Consider the following 26984-nt stretch of genomic DNA (forward strand, 5'->3'; position numbering starts at 1 on the left):
AGATGAAGAAAAATAATTTATATTTTAAAAAATAATGGAGAATAAAAACAAATATCTTAAATATCACAAAATATTATTTATAAATATAATATCAACAAATAAATATATATATATATATATATATATATATATATATATATATATATATATAATTTTATAAATACTATAATATTATATAGTAAATTTTATCTTAAATATTAATAATAATTAAATATAAATTATTTTTGAATTTAATAATTTCTCTTGTGATATTTGAAAATATTATAGTAGTTCTTTAAAAAATTTTTTCTTGAAATGATCACCTTCAAGTAACAATTTTTCACGGAAAGCCATTGAAACGTCGAAGGAGTGTGCTCTGATTTTCTGGCTCGTTGCAATCCGTAGTGATGTAATATTGGCGATGTTTGTGGATAAATAACACCGATATACGCTGACATTTCGGCAGTATTGTCGGCAAATAAACCAGGGCGGTGGGGGACGCTGGGAATTTTTTACATCGCGCACGAGGTAGAAACGGATCGGCGAGTACATTTCGCGATTTTTGCAGTCGCCGTAAAATCACCGACGATTGTCGAATCATCTCACGATGGAGAAGGGAAACAGAGTGGCTCTGTTTTTCCTACAAATTGAATTCGGCGCACGTTAAATATTATCGGTTATTAAAAGTGTCGTTCTTTCCACATATGTGTGTGCGCGCACAATCTGTCGATTTTTTCTGCCCCATGAACACTCACTTTGGGAATTTCTGCTCCCCCCCTCTCTCTCTCTCTCTCTCTCTCTCTCTCTATCTCTTTCTCTTTCTGTCTCTTCATCGTCTCTCACCCTCTCCAACGTCCTGCTTTGCCTGGGTTAATTCCGGGGTTACTCGGTAGGGAAGGTCGGCGATGTCGGCTTCCAGATCATAGCCATGCAATATATAGATCCACAGCGACATATCGATCGATGTGGACGGGAGCGGAATAATAATTTGCACTGTTATTGCGAACCTATCGGATGAAATCAAACCGGGCCGGCGCGTTCTCGTCCTCTTGTTCCCTCTTTCCCTGCATCTCCGTGTCCCGATACCGAGCCCATCGCCCTTTCTCTCTCTTCATCCTTCTCTCCGGTTCCTCTTGTTCATTATCGCCACCCTTCGCTCTTTCGGTCCGACTCTCCTCTCCTCCTTCCCATCCGTTCTTTTGAAGGCAGAGTAAATGCTTTTATTGATTCCTTCTCTCTCTCTCTTTTTCCCCTCGCTCTCTGCCTCCCCCTCCTTGTCTTTTTCCGCACTCCTCTCGGAACGTACACACGTTAGGCGCACGCTTTGTTCGGCGGATGAGTGGAGCAGCTACGAATATGCGAATGACAAGTGGCAATCGATTGGAACTCATCGCCTTCTCGGCGACGCCCATCTTGTTGACGCTACCAAGACGTTTCGCGTCGATAGAAAAATACTCTCGTATATTTGCCTTACCGTAATGGCTTCATCCTTGTAGGCGTAATGGCATTCTCGAGACAATCGCAAACGAAAGACAAATCCGCACAATCTCGTGCGACGTATTCGACTTCCTTCGGTATCTCCACTATCACTGTTGTTTTTCTTTTTATTTAAATTATAGAATTTAATAATTTAAATAACTTAAAATTAATTTTTTCTCGTATTTATATTATATTCAGTTATAAATAATTTTATATTCTGTCTGCACATGATTGATAAACAACTGAGAAATTTCGCAAATAACTTCAAGTATAGTTTTGATTTTTTTTTTTAAATAAAAGTCACGAAAAAGCAGAGATGATGACTACACCAAAACTGTGAGCAATCCCGGGTTGACGTGAAGGGAACATGGATGTACGATACGGTTTACTTGAAAAACTTTTTTACCAATAACATGGCCAGCGGGCATTTTAAGTAATCCTTCTGGACGCGGATATTAAATTTCTTACCGTGGTTCGCGGTAAGCGTGGTGGATTCCGTGGCAGTCTGTTTAAACGGTACACTTTGTCCGCAAGAACCGGAATTGCTGCGGTATTATATATATATGTATATATCGTGGTCCTGTAGCCGTTTAAACTCTAATCGCGAGTTTCGTAAGAAATCCTTAAGGCTAATTGAGGTGACTTTTTCTACCAAGGAATTATTTTACGCTTTGAAAGACGCGGCGACCACCACCACCAGCGGCTCTCGATACCGAGCGGAATCGATCGCGATGAAAATTAGTTTCGTTGTGGCTTTCGAGAAAAAAAAGGAGACAAGTTACACAAAGCAGATATTTGTAGAGAGAAAAATTTTCATCAAAAATGAGTACGAGCATCAGGGGCCGTCAGTAGAAGAGACAGAGAGAGAGAGAGAGGGAGAGATCACCTAATTAAAGCTGAGTGACCAACGACGAGCGGTCAGCTCGGTTTGAACTTTCAATTGATGCCTTTCAAGTTTCGTCATTAGCGGATTTACGTGACGGATTTTGAGGTGTATTAAAAATATTTTAACGGACGGTTTTTATAAAAATTCTCAAAGTTAACAAAGTGATGAGCTTTTTTCGCGTACGTCGAATTCGAGATACGCGCGAAAACGTTAGAAACGCTCCCTGCGCTTGCGAATAATGGTAGAGCTTTGAATTTTAATGTACCATGACGATGTCGCGACATCAGGCATCATTCTAAAGGGGACAACAATATTCTCGCAAGATTAATCGACGGCGCTGATAATACTGTTACTTTCTCTTATCGTAATATTAAATGTCACTGGAGATGAATGAAATCTTTCTTTCATTCCTTCGTTTTTTTAATACGTATGGCTAATGTTCTAACCGTTCCATTAGCTCGAATTAAATTATTTATTTCTGCGATTATTTTACATCTATTTTTTTACAACTCTCACAGATAGACATTATTCGAATACATTTTTATCTAATTTGTTGTTTGAATAAAATTTTATCTGTTATTTGTACTATTATATATGTATATATTTAAATATTTATTTCAAGAATTATTTAAAGATTTCTTATTTTGTTACTCGTATTCTTGAATATTATTCATTATTCTGCATAATTTGCTATTTTATAATTTCTATTTATGATATCTATTATATTTTATAGGTTTTATTAGACAGTTGTACAAAATATTTTATTTTTATTTTTACAGTTATTTTTTAAACCGATGAATAAAAAATATGTCAGATTAAAATAATTCTGTTTTTTTTTTATCGTTTAATAAGATCTTCTTTTTTTGATGAAAAAGAAACATATACATATAATTATTATTATAATATTTGATTTATATGTTTTTCGTTTTTTGTCAAATATTTATAATATTTAATTAGTATGGATAAAAAATAATATAAAAACAAATTAGTTAAATAATATTAGTTAAATAATTATTTAAATAAGAATTTATTTATTTAAATTATTTAAATTATTACTTAATTTATTTAATTTATTTAAATTATTACTTAACCGAATAAATTTTTTGAATAAAAATAAATTTGTCACAAATAAAATTATGCTTTGTATCTGTTATTCGAATAAAATTTTGTCCATATCTGTTGTCAATTAATCAAAATATCCATTAATCGGTTGCTAGTCAGAAAAGTCTGAATAGCAATAACTATTAAAGTCATATAAAGTGAAAATATTTCCATATTTTTATATTCTTAAAAATAGTTTTATCTGTACAAAGTATGACGCAAAAATTATAATATAACCATAAAGCAAGTGATATGCTTCATGAAAAAAATATGAGACGAAATTGCAGAATAGAATATTTTCATAAGAAATTGTATCTCCAAAGAAGACGGCTCCAAGCTGCTGTGTATACGTTCATTTAGATAAGTGAGAGATACGCTGGTAGAAGGGAGTTCTGGGAAAATGAACCATCTTCTTGAAAGTGTCCCTCACAGGGCTGTATGGGTAACGTGGCATTGTAATTGCAAGGCTAGTAGAAGACGTTGCTCATCCACCACGTTACATGTCTGATTCTGAGCTTCTCTATTTATTTGATATAGAAAACGTATTCATCTGTCATGTATACGCGAGATAAGATGGGGATTAGATATGTCGCGATGAAAGCACAAATTCAATGTTAATGCACGGAGATATTTCTATTTACATATTTCTCGGAATTCTCTGTAATATATGTAATTAAAATTAAACTTGGTCTACAAAAGAAAGATAGGTACTTGAAAGTATATCTCTGTGATATCTTTCTCCAAGTAGAGACTAGAGAGGATATCTATTTAAATCTTGTAAAAAAATTCCCCAAAAATTCCCTGATGTTTTAAGTATTTTTGTTCAAAATTCCAGATAAAGAAAAGATTTTTTGACACAATTTTCTAAAATAAATTTTTTATCGTACATGTGTTTTCTAATGATTTTTATTTTATATAAAGAAATACAGAACTTTTTAAATTTCAAATGCCAGAGTTATATAAATGTACTGAAAAAGAATTGAATAACTTTCAGAAAATAAGCATTTTTCACTTCCATTTTTCATTTCTTTTATCATTAAAAATTACAATTGGAGAATATGTACTGTATTCCATAGTTTATTAAGACATTGAACATGTTAAACAAATATATGTACATATTTATAATATATTTTAAACGTATAACTCAATTGGTTTGCCAACTATTTATAATATAAGAACAAAATGATTAAAGAGAGGATTTTTTCTTAAATTCCCTGAGTCTCAATAAAATTTTATAAGAATTCCCTGATTTTTCCAGATATAAAAGAAATCTCTGAAGATTCCAGAAAATAGGTACTCTGAGGTAATAAAAATAAATCATTAATAATAATAACAATATATTACTTATTTGTCAAATTTTTTGTGATATAAAAACCATCATTTCACATCATGAATTATAAAAACAAAACAAAAATTTGATTATGTGACACGTTTACCTTCTCATTCTACCTATTTCTCTTCTATCGATGTTAAATAATATCTCTTGATCGATTTTCCGATAGATTTATACAATCGGTACAAATCGCTGCTCGAAAGAACGGTTCTCAGAGAAAATTATTTGCGTCGGATTCGCTCGATGTCGGTATCAATGTCGAAACATAGTCCGCAAAAATAATCTAGCCCAGGGGCAGGCAGGCAGGTAGCGTTTGTACGCGCGCGACGTTTCTCTTTCCAGCGTTACGCTCGGATAGAAATATGGTCGATCCGGCAGCTATTTTCTCTGCGGTCCGGCTACATCGACGGGCAGCGGCCAGCCATCTCTCCGGATTTTCTCCCGCTTTTCGCAACGTATCCCCCTCCCACCCCTTCCCACTCACTCCACCTCTCCACGCTGCTATCGGTGCGATACGAAGATCTACGAAAAGCGCGCGTGCCATTAATTACAACATATCCAATTATTCTTCGTTACGCGGATGAAATATCGGCCAACCGATTCCCATTTTATTATATTCGCGTCGAAAACCCCGTGTATCCGCGATGCGCGAATGTAATCCCTCCTATAACAATTAATGTAACAATACTATGCCGCAACAATGGGCGCGAAAACGAGGAGAGATCTCTCGCGTGGTATTGTATATTACGAAATGTCACATGTTATACGACAAGAAGTATGGAACCGACCCTAAACACTCGACTTAGCAGCTGAAAGAGTACTAAATAAACTCGAAAAAAATCTTACATTTTTTTCTTTTTTAGAATTTTCAGCCTTTCTTTATTCACATCTTGGCTCCTCCACGTGATATCTATCTCGAATTTTTATTTAAATCTTGTAAAAAAATTCTCTGAGCTTCCAGGTATTTTTGTTCAAAAATCCATATAAAGAGAATATTTTAAAGATTTTTTCATACTTTTTTTTTCCAAAATAAATTTTTTTATTGCATGCGTTTTCTAATGTTTTTCACTCATACGAAGAAGAAAGAATTTTAAGTATTAAATTTGTAAAGGTACTCAAAAAAACTCAATAATTTTTATAAAATAAAAATTTTTCCACTCTTGCATAGAATTTTCATTTTTTCATCATCAAAAATTACAAAGAATATGTGTGGCATATTTAATATTTTGTTAAGACATTGAATATAAATAAAAATAGATTTATATTTTAAATACATAATTTGCTGGGCATAACTTGCTGTTTACAATATGAGATCAAAAGAGAGAATGTTTAAAAAAATTTCTCCCTCTTGAATCCCAATAAAATTCCTGATTATTTTTAGATACAAAAGAAACCCCTAAGAATTCTATGTCCAGGGAATAGACATCCTGTGTATATATAAATATATATATATATATATATAGTTACTAAGATACCTCTCACGTATTTAAATAATTTTCCACGACATGTTGTGAATACGGGATTGAAACTGAATCGGCGTGAACTTGTTAATTACGAAGGGTTGTCTGATCAACGGACAGATAATGTCGAATCATTGGGATGCACAGAGGGTAGTCTAGCTACGTCAGCGACAACAAGATCACTTCACAGTCGTGACTAAGTAAAGCGGAGAATCAAGGCAGGGTTACACATGTCGATCATTTCATTAATTAGCCTGGCCAAAGATGTTCTCAATCTTTCTCTCTCTCTCTCTCTCTCTCTCTCTCTCTCGCTCGAATTCGCATCGACGGCTAATCCACTCCCGTGAGATTGCGCCGACGCCCATAGAGCTTCCGCTTTTTGTCAGGAAACGCGACGCGTCACCTTGCCACGTGGGGATTTTCTCGTCGGGACAGGCTTTGGGAAATGTTTTGTGATGCCCGGTGGATAATCGGTTTTTCTCACGATCGTTTCACTGATGCGCTTACTTCAATGTACATATACATATGTATATATTAGCTTTTTGATATAAATTAAGATACTTAATTTATATAAAATCAAGGCTTTTTTCTTTATTTTTTCAAAAAGTTTCACATCAGTAAACGAATCATATTTAATTCCTATTCTCAATTTGTTTTAAATCTAATCTCTTAGTAAATAATCTCTTAAATGTCGCCTTTAAATATCTTTTGAATGTATCTCGTTTTTGATTGAGAAATTAATCTGTTAAATTAATAAAAATTGTCATTGTCGGTCGACCTCTCTGCGACACCGATCGTGATTCGCAAGTTTGAGACATTCAACGGATTTAAAGCTTTCGCAGCAGGATTAAAGGTTTAAGGGTCGAACGGTAGGGCCGAATGCTACCCTCGTAGCATTAATTTAACACGACTATCTTGGATACTGTGTGACGCCACGTACGGGCGTTATTTTATTTTGTAGAATCCCTGAGCAATAAATCTAATGCGTTTTTACGCTTTAACTGGCCGCTTAATAAATTGTATCCTCGTAACGACGAGAATCTTTCCATCATCTCGAGCACGAAAGCGTTCCTCGTTGAGCTTTTCGTCATCTCTTCCTCTATCCGCTCCCTCTTTATTTCGATAATTAAATCTCTCTTCTGTATTGTCCGCGATCAAAGCCCAAGGCGTTTCTCGCCCATTAAAGGAATAATAAAACACCGGAGAACTTTTAATTTATATAATTTACAAAAAAAAGATCAAGAACCTGTTACTATAAAACAGTAACCATTCGTGATTATCAATTTTTTTGTATATATGTATATTAAATCTGTATAAACATCTTTAGCAATAGATTTTCGATATGAGAATATCTGGATATCTATTTTTAATTATTTTTCCTAATCTTTCTTTCTATATAAAATAACAAATATATTCTATTCTAAATAAAAAATATGTAATATTGGTTTTACATGATTACATTTCACCATTCCAAACTTAAAATCAATCAAATATCTTGAATAAGTTTAGATGATAACAAGGTGTTCACTCTTGTAGAAAATTTCTTCCTTCCAATTATTTTATTCAATATTCTATAGAGAATATTTTTTGCAACTTCCTAAAATAAATTTTTTTATTGCACGCGTTTTTTTAATATTTTTTACTTATACGAAGGAAGAATATTTTAAGTGCCTTTTAAGTATTATATTTCTAAATGTATTGAAAAAACTGAATAACTTTTGTAAGATAAGCATTTTTCACGTGCACGTAATTTTCATATTTTTATCATTAAAATTATAAAGAATATGTATTGCATATTCAATATTTTATTAAAACATGAACAAAAAAATAGACATTTATAATATATTTTAAAGGCATAATTTGCTTGGCTTGCTGACTCTTTACATATGAAAGTAAAATGATGAAAGAAAGAGTTAAAAAAAAAATTCTAGGTTTCCAGTAAAATTCCCTGATTTTTACAGACACAAGAGAAATCCTTGAAAATTCGAATTTTTTTTTCCAAGCAACATCTTGGATAATAATTCACCGTGTTTAACATGACGGATAAAATTTCGTTGATGCGAAACATTGCTCCAGATTTTCCCACGTGTATGTTTATCCCGATAATCGCGTCGTGTCCTCACCCACCGCCGCTTATCCCCTGAAAACTGCCGTAATCTGAATCAAAGCCCTTGCAGGAACGTGCAGGTCGTCTCGAGGAGCAATTCTTCTTGCCGAACTGACGGGCGAACGTGCGAGATTTCCTCGGCTCGTTCTCGCCTTCACTCTCCCCTCCCTCCCCCCGCCACCCCCCCTCCTGATCATGTTCAACATCTGCCTCTTTTTCGCTTCGCGCGCATGAACGAGAACTCGGGTCCGGTGAGGTCCCGAGGAAAGACCAGGTTCATTGCGATCGGTGGCTCGTATCCACGATTTATCCAGTCGCGAATAGCCTTTCCGTGGAGATCGGGGCCGATCTAATTTCGCGCGCGACGAGAGGAAGAGCTCGGCGGGCCTTCTATCTCCAGCTGATGGCTCGATCTCGTATCTGGCCAATCTCTGTCTTTCTCCTCTAACTCCGGGAGCGTGAGTTTTTTTTTTTTTTTTTTTTCAACCGTCGAAGAAATACGAGAGAAAAAAATCTAAGGATATATATGTATTTTTTTTTCCTGATGTTATCTGTTTTAAAAATCGCGCTAAGCTCATCATGTCAGTTTGATTTTTTTCAATTTATCATTTATACCTGGCATCTTAATTGCAAAATAATTGATTTATAATAATTGCAATATTTTTGCAAAAATGTTATCCGTTCAGAAAAAAAAAAAAAAAAAAAAAGATATTGCAACGTTGCGAATGTTTATATCTATTCGGCGAGGGGGAAGAAATTATTTTACGCATCGCTTTGCTCGATTTAAATTCAACACGGTGCATTTCGCCCATGAGAAGTTTCCTCTTTCCGTTTTAACTTCAACTCTCCTTCTTGCGGCTCTTAACTATGACATTTGGATAAAAACGCGAGACATAAAAAATGACTATAAAATGATATTTGATACGGGTCTGTGGAATCTGCCTTCGCTCCCTCTCTGCCTTTGTTCTCGTGAAATATTTCCCTCGCAATTACACTCGCATAAAACGCAATGACTATTATTTCGTGATAAAGCAAACGTGTTTCCCCGAGTGTCATGGCTGCAAACATTATTTTGCAATGTGGCCGGGCGATGTGCGCGGCCACGTCCCTTCCCTCCGCAAAATGTCATTTATTTTGTTTACGGGAGCGATTCGCGTAAAAATCCGCGTATTTTGCGGCGGAGAAAGGGAGAGACAGAGATGGAGAGAGAACACATCGTTTCACAACAACAGACATCGCAATCTCTCCGTGAGAATAACCCGATAATTTCTGTCGTTACAAACCACGTGTCTATATATATATGCGTTTTGCCTCTACGTCACATTATTCGCATAAATTTTTAAGGCGAATACGCGTGATTTGAACGCGTAATCGCCGAAAATGTTCCGATAATAATATTCATGGCTAATGTGCATTCCGGCTGTCTAATGATTTAGCCGCGCGTTTGAGAATATCCGACTATCCGCCAATAATTGTAGTAATTATAATTAGGACGTTCCTCTCTATATTATACTATCGGACATGATTGCCGTTTGCAATATGGGACGGATACTGAGTGGAGGATCGGTAAAATCCATTCTGGATAATCCGTCATGTCTGCATTTATCCGTCATTAATTCAGTTGCGATTTTAATTGACAGAACAGCTACTCTCCGCTTGCTTACTCATCCGCTCGCTCACTCGCGGCTTGCATATTGTTTATATTATCGATTTTGCACAACATCCACGCGACCACCGACCAGGTGATGAGCGCGGCTTACCCGTGTGAATGATGCAATGATAACTATGCTTGTCTGTATCGATAAATTCGGGGAATGCATATCGTTAAAGCAAAACTGAAATTTCGGAAACTCCACTAAATAGCATAGAATTATAATGTAATCGTGCAGAAACAACGCGTGTGAAATTCAATGTCTCTTAAACGCATACAGAAAACATTTCAGAGATTTTGCAACGTCTGAATTTATTATTATTTATTTTGGATTAATTTTTAGTTTTTGAATAAATTTTTAATTTTCGATATTATTATTTTTGTAAAAATTAAAACAAATTTTTTTCAGTTAAAATGTTATTTTAATCTTCTCTTTAATTAAATTTCTCCTAAATAATCATATTTAAAAAACCTAATGTTACCTGAATAAAATTTAATAAAATTATATTTCTCTATTATATAAATTTTTGAAAGATTTTTATTAAAAAACCGTGTTCAAAGATTAAGATACCAAAAAAACTTTCCGAAAATGTTTACAAGAAATTCCTCCTAAATTTAACTAAAAATAACTTATTAATAAAATAGATATATGAAACATTTTCTGCTTTCTTATTCTTTGTGTTTTTCATAGCTAAGTTATTAATAGATATTATTAAGCTCGCTGATATTCATCAAATGTAGAGTAAATTACCCTTGCTATTATTTGTGGTCAGGGGTAATTTTATATTTTCTTCTGGTATAAAATGGCGGTTTAACCCGCACGCATGTCACGCACGGGGTGCTGCAAATATTTATTAGTACGAAATAGATAATTGGCTGATTCGTATCTCTTTTCGATTCGAGAAACAGTAAGACGAGTTGGAAGATTGCCACGTGTTCATGATGCTCAAAATATATATTTCTCAAATTGATTCTGTTTCATCAAAATAAATGACGCAATCACGCGATTTATTAAGTTTCTTCCCCTCTTTACCAAGGGAATTCTCGTGATAAAGGTGCAACGTTCCTCGCGTTACAGATGTCAATATCGAGTAAGTCTCAGGTTTACGATCATTTATCATTTGTAATAAAATCGAAAAAAAATTTTGTTTCGCAGCGCGTATGAGATGAATGTACCATATCAACAATCGAGTCTTTCAGGATGTCTATTCAAATTTCATTAAAAAATTCTCTAATCTTCAAGGTCTTTTTCTTCAACATTTCAAGTAAAGAAAATATTTTCAAAATTTTTTGGTGCAATTTTCTAAAATAAATTCTTTTATTGTACACATTTTCTAATGCTTTTCACTTATACAAAAAAATAAAAAGTTAAGTTTCAAATGCCAGGTTTATTGTAAAAAAAAAAAACTATTTCATTAAGATAAAAGTGTTTAACTTTTATAACAGTTTCATTTTTTATCTCTAAAATTTAAATAAAGCATATGTATCGCATTCAATATTTTGCTAAGACATTGAATATGTAAACAGAGATTGATGTATAATTTACAGTATAGGAGCAAAGATTAAAGAGATATTTACTTTTTTAAATTCTGAGTGCCATTAAAATTTCATGAGACCTTCCCGATTTCTGCAGATATAAAAAAAAATATTCCCCGAGGATTCCATATTTTCCATGTTTTTTTTAGAAAGTACACCCCCCTGTCCTTTGTAAGTTTTGCGCGATTTCCGAAATTCTCAAATCTTTTCTTATCAAACTCAGTGTCTCGAAAGTAGCATAACTTTTTAAATAAAATTACGATTAAATCTTCCTTCATCGCTAAATTTTAAATAACTCGCTTTTCGCGTAAAATTAATGGCCACTTAAAAATTTAAATCTCATTCGTGACGCTTAATCTCCGCCTGGTATCGGTCGATCAGCCGACCTCAAAAGCGCCACATTAAATGTTTATTGTTCATCTACTCAAAGGATTCGCTCATGTAGTCGTAGGAGGCTAGTTTCACGAGGTTAACCCTAGCGGCGGTACCGCAGAGAGGATAGACTAAAACCGGAGTCTAGTTTCGTTCGCCGTCGACGCGTCCCGGTAAGTGCCCATCCCTTCTGAATATTTTAGGAAGTACGCGCGCTTATCCCTCTCTCTCTCTCTCTCTCTCTCTCTGCCCCTCTCCTCCCCCGCTATATTATATCGGGGCTCGAAGCCGCCGGTGGACCCGGACTGAGCGTATGCCCGGGCTGATACACGCGATTAAATTCATCGGATGTACGCGGAAAATACTCGCTTTCGCGAGCGCGCGAAAATTATAGATAACAGCCGGAAGCGGCGAAAGCGAAAGATCATAAATTCCGTACAAAAAAGAAATCCCGGTCTGTTTACGAAACTCGACGAGATGCTCGAAAATTATCCAGCTTCTTCTCGTCTAACGACGTTTATATCTTATCATTGTGGGACTAAAAATAAAAAAAAAAAAAAAAAACAGATATATTTTAGAGAATCGAATTTCTTGATTTAAAAAAAAAAAAATTTATCCTAAATCGTAGTGATTTTTTAGTCGCGTTTCCTTTATTATTATACAATGATGGGGGCTGCTTTTCGGATGCAAAATCTCCAAGTTTCGTAAATTGAGATGAAATGACATACTTACGCCGATTTATCCGGCAAGTCGTATTCGGCGGCCAGTCGCAGATCCTCCAACGCGAAATGATATTCTTTAAGGGCCATAAAGATCTCGGCTCTCCCCAACAATGCCAGGGGCAACGACATACCCTGATCGACCGTCTTGCTGTTATCTGAAACAGGTGTCGTCGATATCGTGGTGTTATTTGGGAAAATATCACTATCCGCCCTCGAGCCCTTGTACATCGATTACCGTCGAGCGAACAATTTATCGACACAAAGCCAATGAAGCCATGAAAATGCGGAAGTCTTTCGACCGATTGATGCACGTTGGCAGGACACAGTAAGCAGAACTTGAGTGAACTCTATTTATTCTAATTGTATATCTGGCATGGTGCCTACGATCGACGTTACTCGCCAAACGTGTATTTTAGAAATCCTTGTAATTTATATAGAAAGGTTTTTACGCGTTTACTTTTAGAGAAGAAACTAAGCACAGCATAAACATATCGCTTACCTCGAACAAATCGTTGCTTTAATATATTTACATTAATTAATAATCAACAATTAAATTAAGCAATTAACAATTAAATCAAGCATAAATAGTATTTATATCATTATATTGTAATAAATAACAATTACATATGATAATTAAATGCATTGCATTCTAATTAGTGAAAATAATATAATTGTATTATTTTATACGAATATACGAAACTATGTATAAATTCACTAATCGTTCGCTAAATTATTCGTCCGAATAATTCCTTTTAATCTACACACAGTAAGACACTAATTATTTGAAGTAATAATAATGTTATTCGCACAAGACTCTTGAAAAAAAAAAAAAAATGTAAACAAAATATCAGTATGACATAATAAAACCAATAAGTATACAAAATAGTTTTAACTTGCTAAATTCCGACTCGGATATTGATCATGAGAGGGGACCGGATAATTGAAGTTCTACTGGCATTTGTAGCGACCTGGTTGAGGTGCACGCAGGACAGCCTGACTGAACAGCAAAAGAGCCCTGTCGTATTGGCCAACGGCGGCGAGCTGGTATCCCTCGAGTCGTCTGCGTTTAGAAATCTCAGCGTCCTTGTCCCTGAATAGGGGCTTCACCTTTGCGAGCGTGTCCATCACGACGTCCCGTACTTTCGCGTCGGCCAAGACCGTCCTCACCCGCCCGGCGTCGTCGTCGATACGACCGAATATCCTGGATGTCCAGCTATCGCCCGCGATCCGCATCACGGACTCGCTGAAATCCTGGAAGAAGCCTCTCTTGCTGGAGCGCAGGGTCTCCGACGAACAGAGGGTTCTGTAAAATTCATCCTGGCGATCCTGCATTCCTGGCCTGCGTTCGCCTGCGTGCCACCCCCGAACGAGGAGAAGCCCCTTTGTGCGACGCCGCCTTCTCTTTTCGCGACGAAAGACTCAGGAGCTTCGTTAACGAGATTCTCTGTACGTGTGTGTGTGTGTGTGTTTGTATGTGTGAGTGTGCAAGTCCCCTTTAGACGACTGAAATACGGTCCGTCCGTTTTTATATCGCGGATTAGTATACCCTCTTAGTTGTTACGATTGCATCGCTCAGTGACTTCCTTTTCTCCCCCTACTGTGTATTTCGTTTTATTTAAAGCGCAGTTATTTCCTGTTACTTATTACCTTCTTTAAGCCTGTCCTTTTGTATTTATGTACATGTCTTGAAAGAAAAACTTATCCTCCCAAAGATTCTTATCTTAATTTACCTCTCTCGCAATTATTATACCCTCTTATTCGGCATGTCAGTTTTCTTAATATTCTTAGCTAATTATATTTTGATTAAATCTCGTTGCATACGTTTACTCGTATAAAAGAAGGGGATTCTCTATCCTGGAATACACAATTTCTCCCTCTCTCAATTTCCGTATATATACGCGCTACAAAGTGTACCGACAACTTCCGCTACAAGTCCGCCCAAATTCCCAGCAAGGATGGGTCGCGTTTTCTTCGACCGATCCCTTTGAATATTACAGGAGCCAGTGTGTTTCGGTATTTTGTATCCGCAGTATTTTCGCCGAACACGCGACCTCGTTTCGCGAACTTTCAGGATTAGGGAGAAACGGAGGGGGGTCTGCGACTGCGAATTTACTGGGCGCACCGACCGGAATATCAAGGAGCTGCGTGCAAATATTTTGTCCAGGGAAAATTTCGTTAAAATCCCGCGCAGTAATTTCGCGTGCACTTTCGTCGAGACTTCTCTCCTCTATATAGTTCTGGCTAAAGGAGAGAGTCGGCGCGAGTCCGAAAAAGATGTTCCCGCGGCACTGAATCATAAAAAGCACAGTGGCCCGGATCCCTGTTCTCTCGTTTCGAGAATTAAACGACTCTGTTCGCCCGTGAGAAATGGCCACTTGGGGAATCTTCTATCAGAGGCGAGACTCGAATTTAAAAAACTTTTTCCCGTCAGACGAGTTCCTCTTTTCGCTAGTTAAAATCCCATATGAATATATTACCCCCTCTTTTGCTTATGTTTTTTTTTTTTTTTTTTTTTTTTTTTTTTTTTTTTTTTTTACATCTACTTTTCACCTCACAAATTTATTTAAAATACCGCCCAACGCGTTGCCTCTAATCACTTCACAATACTGTTTTCGCCCGTCTTTTGTACAAACTTTTCACCCTCTTCTCCCGTTTCTGATTTCTTTTGGATTCTCTCCGTCGATTCGCAATTTCAAGTACTAACAGCCGAAAGACACCCAAGTGCATACAAAATGACTGAAACGGATTACCGGTGGCGTGCCGTTCTCTCCCCTCGACGAGTAAAACTTTAAAGATCCTCGACCACTCTTATTCACCGCGCAAACCACAGCACCCGGGGATTCTTCACGCCTCTCGCACCAGCTCGATGCTTTATGAGGGGTTTACTTTATAGACACGAACGAGGTATTAGAACGAAAGACCGGTATTAGACTGAAGACGCCGCCTAGAATGCGGACGAATGGCAGTAGCGAATATATATGGGTTAGAGAGCGAGAGAGAGAGAGAGAGAGAGAGAGAGAGAGAGAGAAGAAGCCCCCGTGTCTCGCTCTCGCTCTCTCTCTCTCTCCTTCCTCTCTAGAGAAATAATTTTAGACGCTAGCTATTTCGGCCCCAAACGAGGCACTCTCTCCTCATTGCAGAGTCCTCTGGCATCGTCTATTCGCAAGCGAGTCGAGTAATCGTGAACGCCGCGAAAATTTCTCGCCGATAACGACATTCTCGATCCCACTTTGTCTGACCCTTCCTTCCGTCCCTCCCTCCTCTCGCTCATCCCTTTTTTCACCGACGTTCCTTGTGGTCTTACCTCGCCTCTCGAGTCGACGCGGAAATCCTACCCCCCTCCCCTCCCCCCGATATCGGCGTCACTGCCGTTCTACCACATAGAGCCCCATTATAGTCGAAAAAAAATTTATCGTCGGACGTCCTTGATGCCCCCCCTCCCCCACCTCCCTCCTCCTCTTCCTCTTCTCTCCTTTTTCCTTTGCCTCCCCAACCTCTCAATACCGTTCTCTCTTTACTTCCTTCTTGCTCGCAAAAGAAAATACCTGGATTCGAGTAACTCGTAAATCGAACTAGCCGGAGTAATAAAGTCGTACCGTGTGTGTGATGTTCTCTCTCTCTCTCTCTTTCTCTCTTATGCGGGAGAGATTTCGCCTACGGACGTTTCCGCACTTTGCGACTTTTTGCTATAGTATATCAGGCAAAATCTTCCAGTCTCGTGTGCGCGAGATCACGTTTTTATATGATCTTTTTCCCTCGACCGCTTAATGGAGAAGCAGATCCGACTTGGTCTCGACAACAAATTATTTTAATTCTTCCGATCGTGCCGGCTAATGTGATTTTAATCGCGTAAATCACTGTTATTTTATTCGCATTTATTTTGGTATATGTGATTTTGTATCATTAAAATAAAAAAAAAAAAAATTAAACAATTAACAAAAATATAAAAAAATCTTTTCATACTTGGTTTTCTTCTTCTCAAAGTCTCCCTCAATAATTCTCTAATATTTATAATAAAATGATATTTAGAATACTAATTAATATATATATATATATATATATATATATATATATATTCTGATTTTAAAGAAGATTTCGTGTTATTCTGCAATCACTTTTAATTTCCAAAGATAATGTTATATATAAAAATTATTAGAATATTTATTAAATAAATTTAATCGCCCGAGACTCTAAACATATAAATACCTTAATGAGATGTTATTCATATTTCAATAGGTTCATCGATTTTAAATGAGATTTCGTGTTATTCTGTAATTAATGTTAATTTCTAGCAAGAGTTCTATGCGTATCAATTATTAGAATATTTATTAGATAGATTAAATCGCTTAAGATGTCGGATGTATAACATGAAATCTCATTTAAAGTCGAAATACGACAGCGTCTCACCTCGGTATTTACACGTCACCGACGATCTAATTTGTTTAATTAATATTTTAATAATTTTTACACAGCTTCACACACACCATTTACACAACATTAGTATTTATATATGAAATAATAAAATTTTCTTTTTTAATCTGCATTTTATAAAACGTAAAAATATATTCTGTGCATTTTTTTACGATACAATATTTAATCGATATATTGCATCGATATATATCAATTATTTTTATATATATGCTTATCATATAAATACCACAATATATAAAAATTGCAGAAAAATATATGTAAAAAATACATTTAATTTTTATTATATATCTTTGAAATAATTTTTAGCATATTATTAATAAATATTTTTAAATCATATATTTGTAAAGTAATGATATTTATTATTTTTAATCATAGCTTGTCCGATTGATCTATACTAACCAAACTTTGTCAAAGGGATTAAATATGATATATATGTCTGGCTTTTTTTCTCGTCTTTAATTAATTCATTTTTTTTAATTCCTTTGATTATCGATGATCTACACGCAACTGAATTGATCAATTGGGTAATTAATTATCATCACTCACGAAAATCCGTTAAAAATTTACTTGAAGTTAGTTTATAGAAATTGGTGAGTTGATGTGTTCTTCTTTCGGTTAGTAGGCCAAGAAGTGACACATAAGTTGATTCGTCAAGTCAAAAATAAAAGGTTGGAAACCTAATATTGAAAAAAATTAATAAATAAAAATCAATTCACAATTTCACTAGATATTAAAATTTTTTGAGGAGACAATGTGTTAAAATGTAACTTACAATTTGTCCGCAAGTGTTTAACAAAAGAAATTCCTTCCATGTTGAAATGTTTAACAAAAAACTGGTCTATTGATATTGAGAAAAAGTCGACAGTTATATAATTAAATTCATAAATAATAACAAAGCAATTGTCTCACGAGTTATTTATATTTTTGATAATTTATCTATAAAGTTTAGGTACGTTGAGTTTAAGCATTCTGTTTGCAAATTTAAACTGTTTGTTTGTCCTTTTATGAATATCATTTCTGAGGTCAATCCTTTTTATTGTAAAACCTCTCTCTGTCCAAAATTTTAACTCCTTCCCAGTCAAAATCATGATTATAACTTAATCTACGAGTGATAATGACAGAATTATTTTTATTTTTCAATATGTTAAATTTGTGTTTAGAGATTCTTGTTTTCAGTTTCCTACTTGTTTGCCCCACATATGAAGCTGCTGTACAGTTTTTACAATTAATTTTGTAGACTAAATCCGATTGTGGGGCTGGATGCGCAGGATCTTTGTGTACCTTGATGAAATTATTTAATTTATGCATGCTATAGTATGACAATGTGACATTAGCATTCCTGACAACGTTCTTGAATTGTTCGGCAATTCTAGGAATGTGTGGAATTGTGAAATAAAAAGTAGTATATTATTTTTATCGGTTTTATTAAATTTTCTAAAAAAATATAAAAAGCTTATATGTTATATTTAATTTTCTAAAAAGAATTTGATTGTTGGTAATTAGAGCTTTAAGTCTGTCATGTATAGTATTATGTAAAGATATATAAATTATCATTATAGAAAATGATAAATGAAAATCAAAACTTGCGGTACTTGTGCCGATATTAACTTTACACGACGATGATATACATATTTTTGATCGACAATCGATTACCGATATACATATATTCATTGCACTCGCGTAATTATAATAAATGCCCGACACCTTTTTTTATTCGAGACTCCCGACGATATATTTATGCGCGCTAATCTACTCATGACATTTATGCACTATCACTCGCGACATTAAAACACGCGCATTTGCAATGTACTTTTTATTCGATATTAATTCTCGGCATTCCCGTAATTTGCATGATAGCCACTCGACAAGAACGTAAAAAAATACGAGTATTCATATTCATGACACACTGTCGTGATTGTTCAACGATTGCCACTTGACATCTAACAAAGACACACAGTGTACGAGAGATTTATACGAATGGCTAACAATAAGAGAGATAGAGACACATCACTCGATAAAGCTCGACGGAATATCTTAAAACGAGCGTCTAGAACGAAAGACGCAATTTCTTTGTACATATATACATATATCGCGTCCGTCCCTCCTCTCCATTTCAAGAATCGTCTGGCAAAGTTTCATGTTTTTTGTACAACAGAACGCTTCGCGATACGCGTGTCTTTTGAGAAAAGTTTTATGTTGCGTATGTCGTCGCGTCGAGTCAATTCCAGGAATAAAGTCGTCGCGCAGCGACTGAATCTCACGCTCTTAAAATATTTATCTCCCAATGTGATTTATTATACAGCTCGATATTTCTGTCACCCGGTACTCTCGAAATCCATCTACGCGTAATGGCAGTCATTCGATGACTAACAAAAACGCGATTATATCACGTCAAGGCGTTCGTCGAAGAAGGAAACTCGATAAGAGATGTCTGTTAAACGCGAGCATTTCATCCAGCGAGCAAATATCGATCGGGAATCTATTATTCGCCAGGTTTAATCTCAATTTAATCATTCGGCAACGTACTTTTCGAGGATACCGAGGAAAAATTATAATTTTTTTTTTTTTTTTTTTTTATTTTTATAAAACTTTTCGTAGAATTTTTAAAAGCGCTTCTAAAATCTGATAAGAGCTCGGCATCTCACAGTTTATCCGGAGTTTTTTTTTTTTTTTTTTTTTTTATCTAATAATCAGAATTACTTAAGCTATCAAGAACTCTAGATCTGTTAAAAAAAAATAAAGTCAAAACTCTTAACAATTAATGAGGTTCCCACGAAGTGAGACGCCAATTTCAACTGTCCTCGTAATTAAATTAAGCAATTCAATTACAAATCAATTTACAATTTTTACGATGCAAATGATTTTTTTGGACACGTTTTTTAAAGGCAAATTTGCAAAGGGTACATCCATCCGGCCATTCGGCCCCCCCACCCCACCCCCCCGGAGAGAATTCGCGCCCGACTCTCCGACGCATTTTCCAGGCATCGAAAATATATAAAGTATCGATGCTGCCGCTCTGATGAAATATCGACACTTGACTTCTTGGAGTAAATGGAACCTTTCGCGCGCCTGGCAACGTCATATGAAATTCCCGGAGGATCACAGGCAGGACCGCCGGCAGTTGTATCGATTTAACGTCCTACCACGTATGCCCCGTTAGTCGTCATATGCGTGTCAGGTTCTTCCTCGCCTTATCTATTCGCAATCCCGCTCATATTCTTCTTCAGAACGTATGAATTTTTCAGCATTGTCGTCGCGCGAGATTCCCGCCCGCCCCCCCTCCCCCTCCCCCCTCCCCGCCGCGTCCGTCCGTTGCGAGAGCGCCGGAAAAGATTTTGCCGTCACAGGCGCCAAATCTTGGCGTTCGCGTTAAATTATTATACACAAAGATTTTCCGCTTCCAGTCGCGTTATTCCGTAACGGCACAGATTGTCGGGAAAGCAATTTATATTCCATCATATGTATCAAGAAACGGCCTCGTTTCTCGCGTCTAATCCCTTGCTATAGGAACCGCCCGTCATGCGGTAAACAAGTAATATAATGTCGCGTGCAACTGACAAACAGGAATGCCAAGGGGTAATCTCGTCTAGTAAAAATATACTTACAAATGAGTTAAAAATATTTTTCCGTGCGTGACACGGTTTTTTTTTTTTTTTTTTTATTTTTTATTTTTATTTCTTCCGCTACAGTATTTTCGTAATTGTGATTCAGCTCAATTTCCACAGGTAAATTCTGTGAGGGTAATCTCATCTCTCTCTCCCTCTCTCTCTTTTTTTTTTTTTTTTTTTTTTTTTTTTGAAACCGATTCTCGTACGTAGTTTTTTTTTTCCAGCGAAAACGTTCGCTGACAACATATCTGTGCGATAATCGGGTCGATTTATGAACCAAGATGGGAAGCGATTACTGGCGGAGCCAGTATGTTGGCAGCTTTATCGTCTCGAATTTTCTCTCGTTTCCTGTACGAAGGAAAGCAACGTCCGGTAGACTCATTCATTCGCAGGTATAATTAATAAATTTGTTCGCCATGTTTAATACGAGACACTATAAAAGCAATGTCGTTATCGCGCGATATTAACGGGATATTCGCGTGCAATATGCGCATCAAAGAAGGCATCGCATAATTCGCAGTTAAGTTCCCACGATGGTGGCCGTTTAATTCGTATAGACGTTAAATGGCATTCCTTTTTTTTTTTTTTTTTTCTTTACGGGGCGAGGAGGCGAGCCATTTCGCGTGTTAGGGCAGAAAGACGCGGCTGATTCGCGTAATTCGAGCAAATTGCACAATAATGCCGGCGGAATATTCGCCGAGGGATCTTAATGGTATTTTTATCGACTTCCTTTCCAACGCGACAGCGACGAAATCCTCGTGCGCGGTTGTCTTAAAAAATGCCGAGTAGGTCCGACAAGGAAAGAGCCCCTTTTTCCCATCTTTCATCGCAGACGTGTACATTTTTTTCTTTTTTTTTTAACGAACCGTACGCTAATTTTTATAATAGTTATTCAAATTAATTTTCCCTGCGTGCCTGTCCTCGTCTCTCTTAAGCGTAGCTATAAAGGCACGAAATTACCATCGCACCCTGTTCGACGAAATACCACACTTTGCCTCTGAGCGTCCGGCACCGCTGACTACGTGTCATTAAATGCAAATTTCGCGCGGCCAGTAGGGCAACCGGAGACCAAAGTTTAAACCGTATTTAGTGGAGCGTTCTTGCCGATTAGAGGAGCGGGACAGATGTATTTCCGGAACACGTGATTACTCGATATTTACAAATGTTTGCATGTTTCAGTGGAGGTTCCTAAAAAAAAAAAAAAAAAAAAAAAAAAAAAGTGTAATAAAATATCCCTGCGTATTTTTGCCGTGGAAATCACGTCGATGAGCGATTAACGACATCATCGATATCCTCCCGCGCGAGGATAATAGTCAATCTTAATTAACGTGGCTTTTCGACCCGATTGCCCTCACGTGTTGCCGGATCAATTCTCGTTTATGTCAGCGGGCATTAAATATTAGTCGTCTTTTATGTGTCACGCAACTTGATTCTCGAAACAATATGATACCGAGTGAAACGTGTTGCATCGCTCATAAATAAAGCGACACAAATAAAAACAACATTCAATCTAATCATGGATTTCAACGAGAAAAATAGGCAGCGTTATTGGAGCAATCAGCCGATAAGAAGCTTCCTGCAAAGATATTTTTACTTTCCAGCAACACTAATAAAAATTTTGCCCTACATTGCAAATAATGATTTGACGATATTTAAATTTATGCAAGATACGCGAGACGTATCTTCGAAATTTTTCCATCCTCTTTTTAATAATGCCACTTGGATGACGCCGGGCGGTACATTTGTCAGCGTGTTTTATCGCTCTCGCGTCTCTCTCTCTCTCTTTCGCAATTTCTTTTTATCAATATCACCGCCAGTCGTATAGCCGGGCCGATCGAACGATATCAGTACTCACGGGCGTTACATTAACCCACCCGACCTTCTTAACGTGACCGGAGCGTGCGTGTAAAACTCGTCGTGCGCAAGCGGATTCTTTCTTTCTTTCTTTCTTTCTTCGTGTTTCCCGCGCGCGCGCGCATGCGAATTTTTGTTCTCTCTTTCGATAAGTTGCGGATTCTTTCTCGAGAGTTTCTAATGCGTCAGCGCGCAGTCATCAATCTTGCCGCGAAAACCAGCCGGACAATCCGTCGAGCTTCTTTCGTAACGTTTGATAAGTCAACTGAAAAAAATACGATAGAATACGCTAAATGTGCATATATAAAATTGCCAGCGCGCGTCAATAATCTCTCTTTCAGTTCTTATCTCTACGTCTCTCACATCTCAAATCGTATTTGAGAATTAGTTCACATAGTTTGTATGTTTACGCGAGAATTAGTAATCATTTTTTTCTTTCAATTATAGAATCGATTTAACGCTCTTGATGAAGCTCTTCCGAGAGCTATCTCTGCATTTTTGTTTGTTTAGTCGATAAGCAATTGTTTTCCTCTTCGTTAAAATATTTTCAACCACGCTCATCTTGAATGAGATGATTGAAATTACTTGAATATTTGTTTCAGGACGTATCTGCGTTTAAATCGTGCTCCAATCTATCGCCTAACAATGACAATTCGAGATACCAGACGGCGATCTGACAGCGTCCATATGTAATCCGGGCTGTCCGTGGGCAGTTCCCGGACCGAAACCGTCGCGTTTTCGCAAACTAGTTTATGTCGAGAACCGTGCAATAAATTATCGTGAACGACCCCTCCGAGACCGCTTTTCACGATGTATTATGCGCCGGACACGCTCGCGAAAAGCACTTTACGCAAATGAGAAGAAAACGCGCCTCCTCTCTCCGCTCCCCCCCCCCCCCCGGCCTCCGTAAAGAAAAAGAATCGATTTTTAAAAGACGAACCCCGAATTATCTTCTCCCTCTCTCGACGATTGATTTTCTGTCTCGTAATGTATTGCGTTTCTCATTTTCATACAAATGCAGCCCCTCAGTGAAGAAATAAAGAAGGGGGGGGGGGGCGGAGGGAGTTACTCAAATTATGTACTTCAGTTTAGCGAAATTTAATTCCCGGAACAGAGTAAATATCCAGCATCCATTTATCGATTGTTTGGCTCTCCCTTCGCTCGACATATTTATTTACTCAAAAGTAAGGAGGAAAAGACCGAGTACAAGCAAAACCGCAGATTCAAGTCTGCATATACATATATTAATAATAATAAAATATTAATACGATTCTGACAATTGTCAAAGTGACAATTTACTTTCGATTACTCATCATACTGAAGCTATTCAATTTAATTTATATATTGATTTACACTATTAACGGCTTAATATACCGTTGATATTAGGGGAATAATCTTTCATCCCCCTCCAAATACGCAAACGGAAGTAAAGTATTAATAATAAAATATTAATATGATTCTGACAATTGTGTCAAAGTGACAATTTACTTTCGATTATTCATCACTGAAGCTATTCAATTTAATTTATATATTGATTTACACTATTAACGGCTTAATATACCGTTGATATTAGGGGAATAATCTTTCATCCCCCTCCAAATACGCAAACGGAAGTAAAGTATTAATAATAAAATATTAATATGATTCTGACAATTGTCAAAGTGACAATTTACTTTCGATTATTCATCACTGAAGCTATTCAATTTAATTTATATATTGATTTACACTATTAACGGCTTAATATACCGTTGATATTATGGGAATAATCTTTCATCCCCTTCCAAATACGCGAACGGAAGTAAAGTATGGCAGTGGCCGCGGAATGTAAATCGTCCATGACGCGATTAGCCGCGAAAATCTTGCCGAATCATCAGGTGGTTCACCGCGCGACCGCGGCCAGGACTGCGCAGTTTACATGCGTGTTTGTCGTCGTAAGCCTAATTGTAAGCCGGTTAATTACGGCGTTTATTTGCGCGCGTCCGTCGCTTCTGCCTCCTGGGTTTCGCCAAAGATCGGTGACTGTCTATCACGCGTTCGTATCTCATTATATCGAGCTAACCGATAATGATGTTGAGTGCACGTCATCAAGTTTCTCTCTCTCTCTCTCTCTCTCTTCATATCTTGTTTTCTACAACAGTGCGAACGAAGTCAATTAAATGTAAGAGCGGAGGGGGCCTCCCCCCCTCGGGGAGGAGGCTTTACGACCAACATTTCGCGACACAGAAATTTTCAACGAGAGTATCGGAGTTCTCCCTGCTCGCGCAGATTTAGCGAGATAATTTCGATCGATCGATTCTCCCTCCCTTCGTCCCTCGCCGACGACGGCGTCCGCAGCTGCATTTCCTCCCTTCCCGTCCTCCCGCGCGTTTCCCGCTCCGCCCCCCCCCTTTTGCTTGCAAAGCGCACGCCGGGCAATCTCATAAAGATGAAAGCGATTTCTCGATGTTAGCGTTTTAATTTAATCCTCTTACGCGCGGAAAACGGCGAGCAAAAATGTTTTGTGGAATGTCTTCCGATTTTCCCGTTTCGTTCTCTTTATCAAGAGATTTTTATGGATACGAGTCGTTCAACGAGTCCCTCTGAATGTTTCCTCGACCCACCCTCTCCCCCTCCCCCGCCCGCGCGCGCTATGATTGTTATTTCGAAGTTGCGATATGGAATGTTCTTGGATTGCTCGGCGAAAAATTCGCCGACGCGGAAAATTGCTCTCTGAATAAAAATATTTTTTCTTCACCGTTTTAATTAATTACGTTATATACAGACACAGATATATATATATATATATATATATATATATATATATATATATATATATATATATATACGCGCGAAGAAAGGAGTTTCGATTAAAATAACACGCGACACGCGTACGAACGTTACTCTAAATCATACACGAGTACTTCGCGTTAAGGTTAACGAGTGTCAGTTCTTTTATCTCGCTGAAACGAAAAGAAACGTGGGGGAGGCAGGGAGCGGGGGACCCCGAAGTCCAAATGTTAGCCTTCTTATCAAGAGTCAATAACGTTGAAAATAATATCCCGAGCCGGAGAGACCTTGCTTCGCCACCAGCCATTTATCTCGGGCCGCAAAAACTACATTCCATCTACGATAGAGAGAAGGAAGTTACGGAAGTTCGCAGCACTCTCAGCAGCCTGCACTCTCAGCAGCCTGCACTCTCAGCAGCCTGGCTGAGGTAACTGCGGGATCCGGAGTTTCTGTCGCACAGCTGAGAGACAAGCTACTCCACCGTCTCTTTTGAACATCATAGGGCAACGAATATCGCTATTATCTCCAGCGAAATCGATAATCCGTCTCGCTCGCCAAGACACACGAATCGGAGGGGCCTCCATGCGATATCTAATTAATCGATAACGAATCCGTCGCCCCGTGTATTTATTTACAGCAGCCGTCAATCGGAAATGATACTTGCTTATTACACGCAAAATTCATTAAATATAATGTCAAGTGCACGCAAGACGAAATTACATATATTTATGTATCTGTGAAAAATGAAAAGATTATCATTTTTCCTTAGCGCCGATATTTTAACGAGAAATACACATCATTAATATTTAATTAAAAAAAGATGTGAACTCGATCTCAAGTTATCGATAGATGTTGCGTTTCTTGTCTTGTTGTTTTTTTTTTTTTATTCACTTTATTCACGTTTAAAGAGACAAGTATATGTACATACAGCAAAAGGAGAATGCGAATGGTTCGTTCGTTTCTTTTCGCGTTCGTATTATAAATTTACATTCGCTATTCATTCACCGTTCATTTGTTCAATGTGTATTTATTATAGACTCGACACATTCTACCGCAAAACGCTGAGGGAATGCCCGAACTAATATTATTTGAACAGGAAATGGAGCCATTACTCTGCTATATAACCGGCGATTTTCATGGAAATGTGAATTCTGTGTAATTTCGCAAAACGACCGCCCTTCACGATTTCTTTATTCCATGAGCAATTGACTCATGTACCTCAACCGCAACGAGAGGGAGACCCGCTGTTGTTAATATTTCAAGTTTAGCCTCGCAATTATCATAACAGCGTGTTAAGTCTCTTCTCGTCTCTCCCTTTTTTCTTTTCTTTAAAAAGGTGGCGCACTCTTTTTCTTTTTTTTTTTTTTTTTTTTTTTTAAGTCTCCGTATATTTCCGAGATATAACAGCGGCAATATAAATGTTTCACGATGTCGCCTGCGGAATCTCCCGTTAGCCGCGAAATTTGATTAACGAATCCTCCTGAATTTTCTCTCGCAGGGACATCGACGTACCTATATCTGAAGTTCTGTACGACAGCTCTCCGACGAATTATTAATGACGCCGTAGGATTACTGCCTGTATCCTCCCCCCCCTACTGCCCCTTTCTCCCCCTCCCCATCATGCTGGGAGCTTGTATTGAGATTTATTTTCGTCGCATCGCGTCAGGCGATACATTTAGCGCGTTTTATTCCGCGGAGA

General features: G+C 37.2%; 1 protein-coding gene across 6 annotated transcripts in view; it reads right to left on the reverse strand.

Moving 5' to 3' along the window:
* Positions 1-26984, reverse strand: part of LOC140671418 (SET and MYND domain-containing protein 4) — a 115872-nt gene that overhangs the window by 29230 nt on the left and 59658 nt on the right. For 3 of the 6 annotated variants that reach the window (XM_072902689.1, XM_072902690.1, XM_072902693.1), the window contains one exon: positions 12637-12781. In XM_072902689.1, the coding sequence (XP_072758790.1) occupies positions 12637-12781 (145 nt within the window). Of the gene's footprint in view, positions 1-12636; positions 12782-12861; positions 13214-13594; positions 16013-26984 lie in introns of those variants that run through there. The other 3 variants (XM_072902691.1, XM_072902688.1, XM_072902692.1) reach the window with 3 other exon arrangements.

The sequence above is a fragment of the Anoplolepis gracilipes genome, chromosome 11, assembly GCF_047496725.1.
Source record: "Anoplolepis gracilipes chromosome 11, ASM4749672v1, whole genome shotgun sequence".
In the NCBI taxonomy this organism is placed as follows: domain Eukaryota; kingdom Metazoa; phylum Arthropoda; class Insecta; order Hymenoptera; family Formicidae; genus Anoplolepis; species Anoplolepis gracilipes.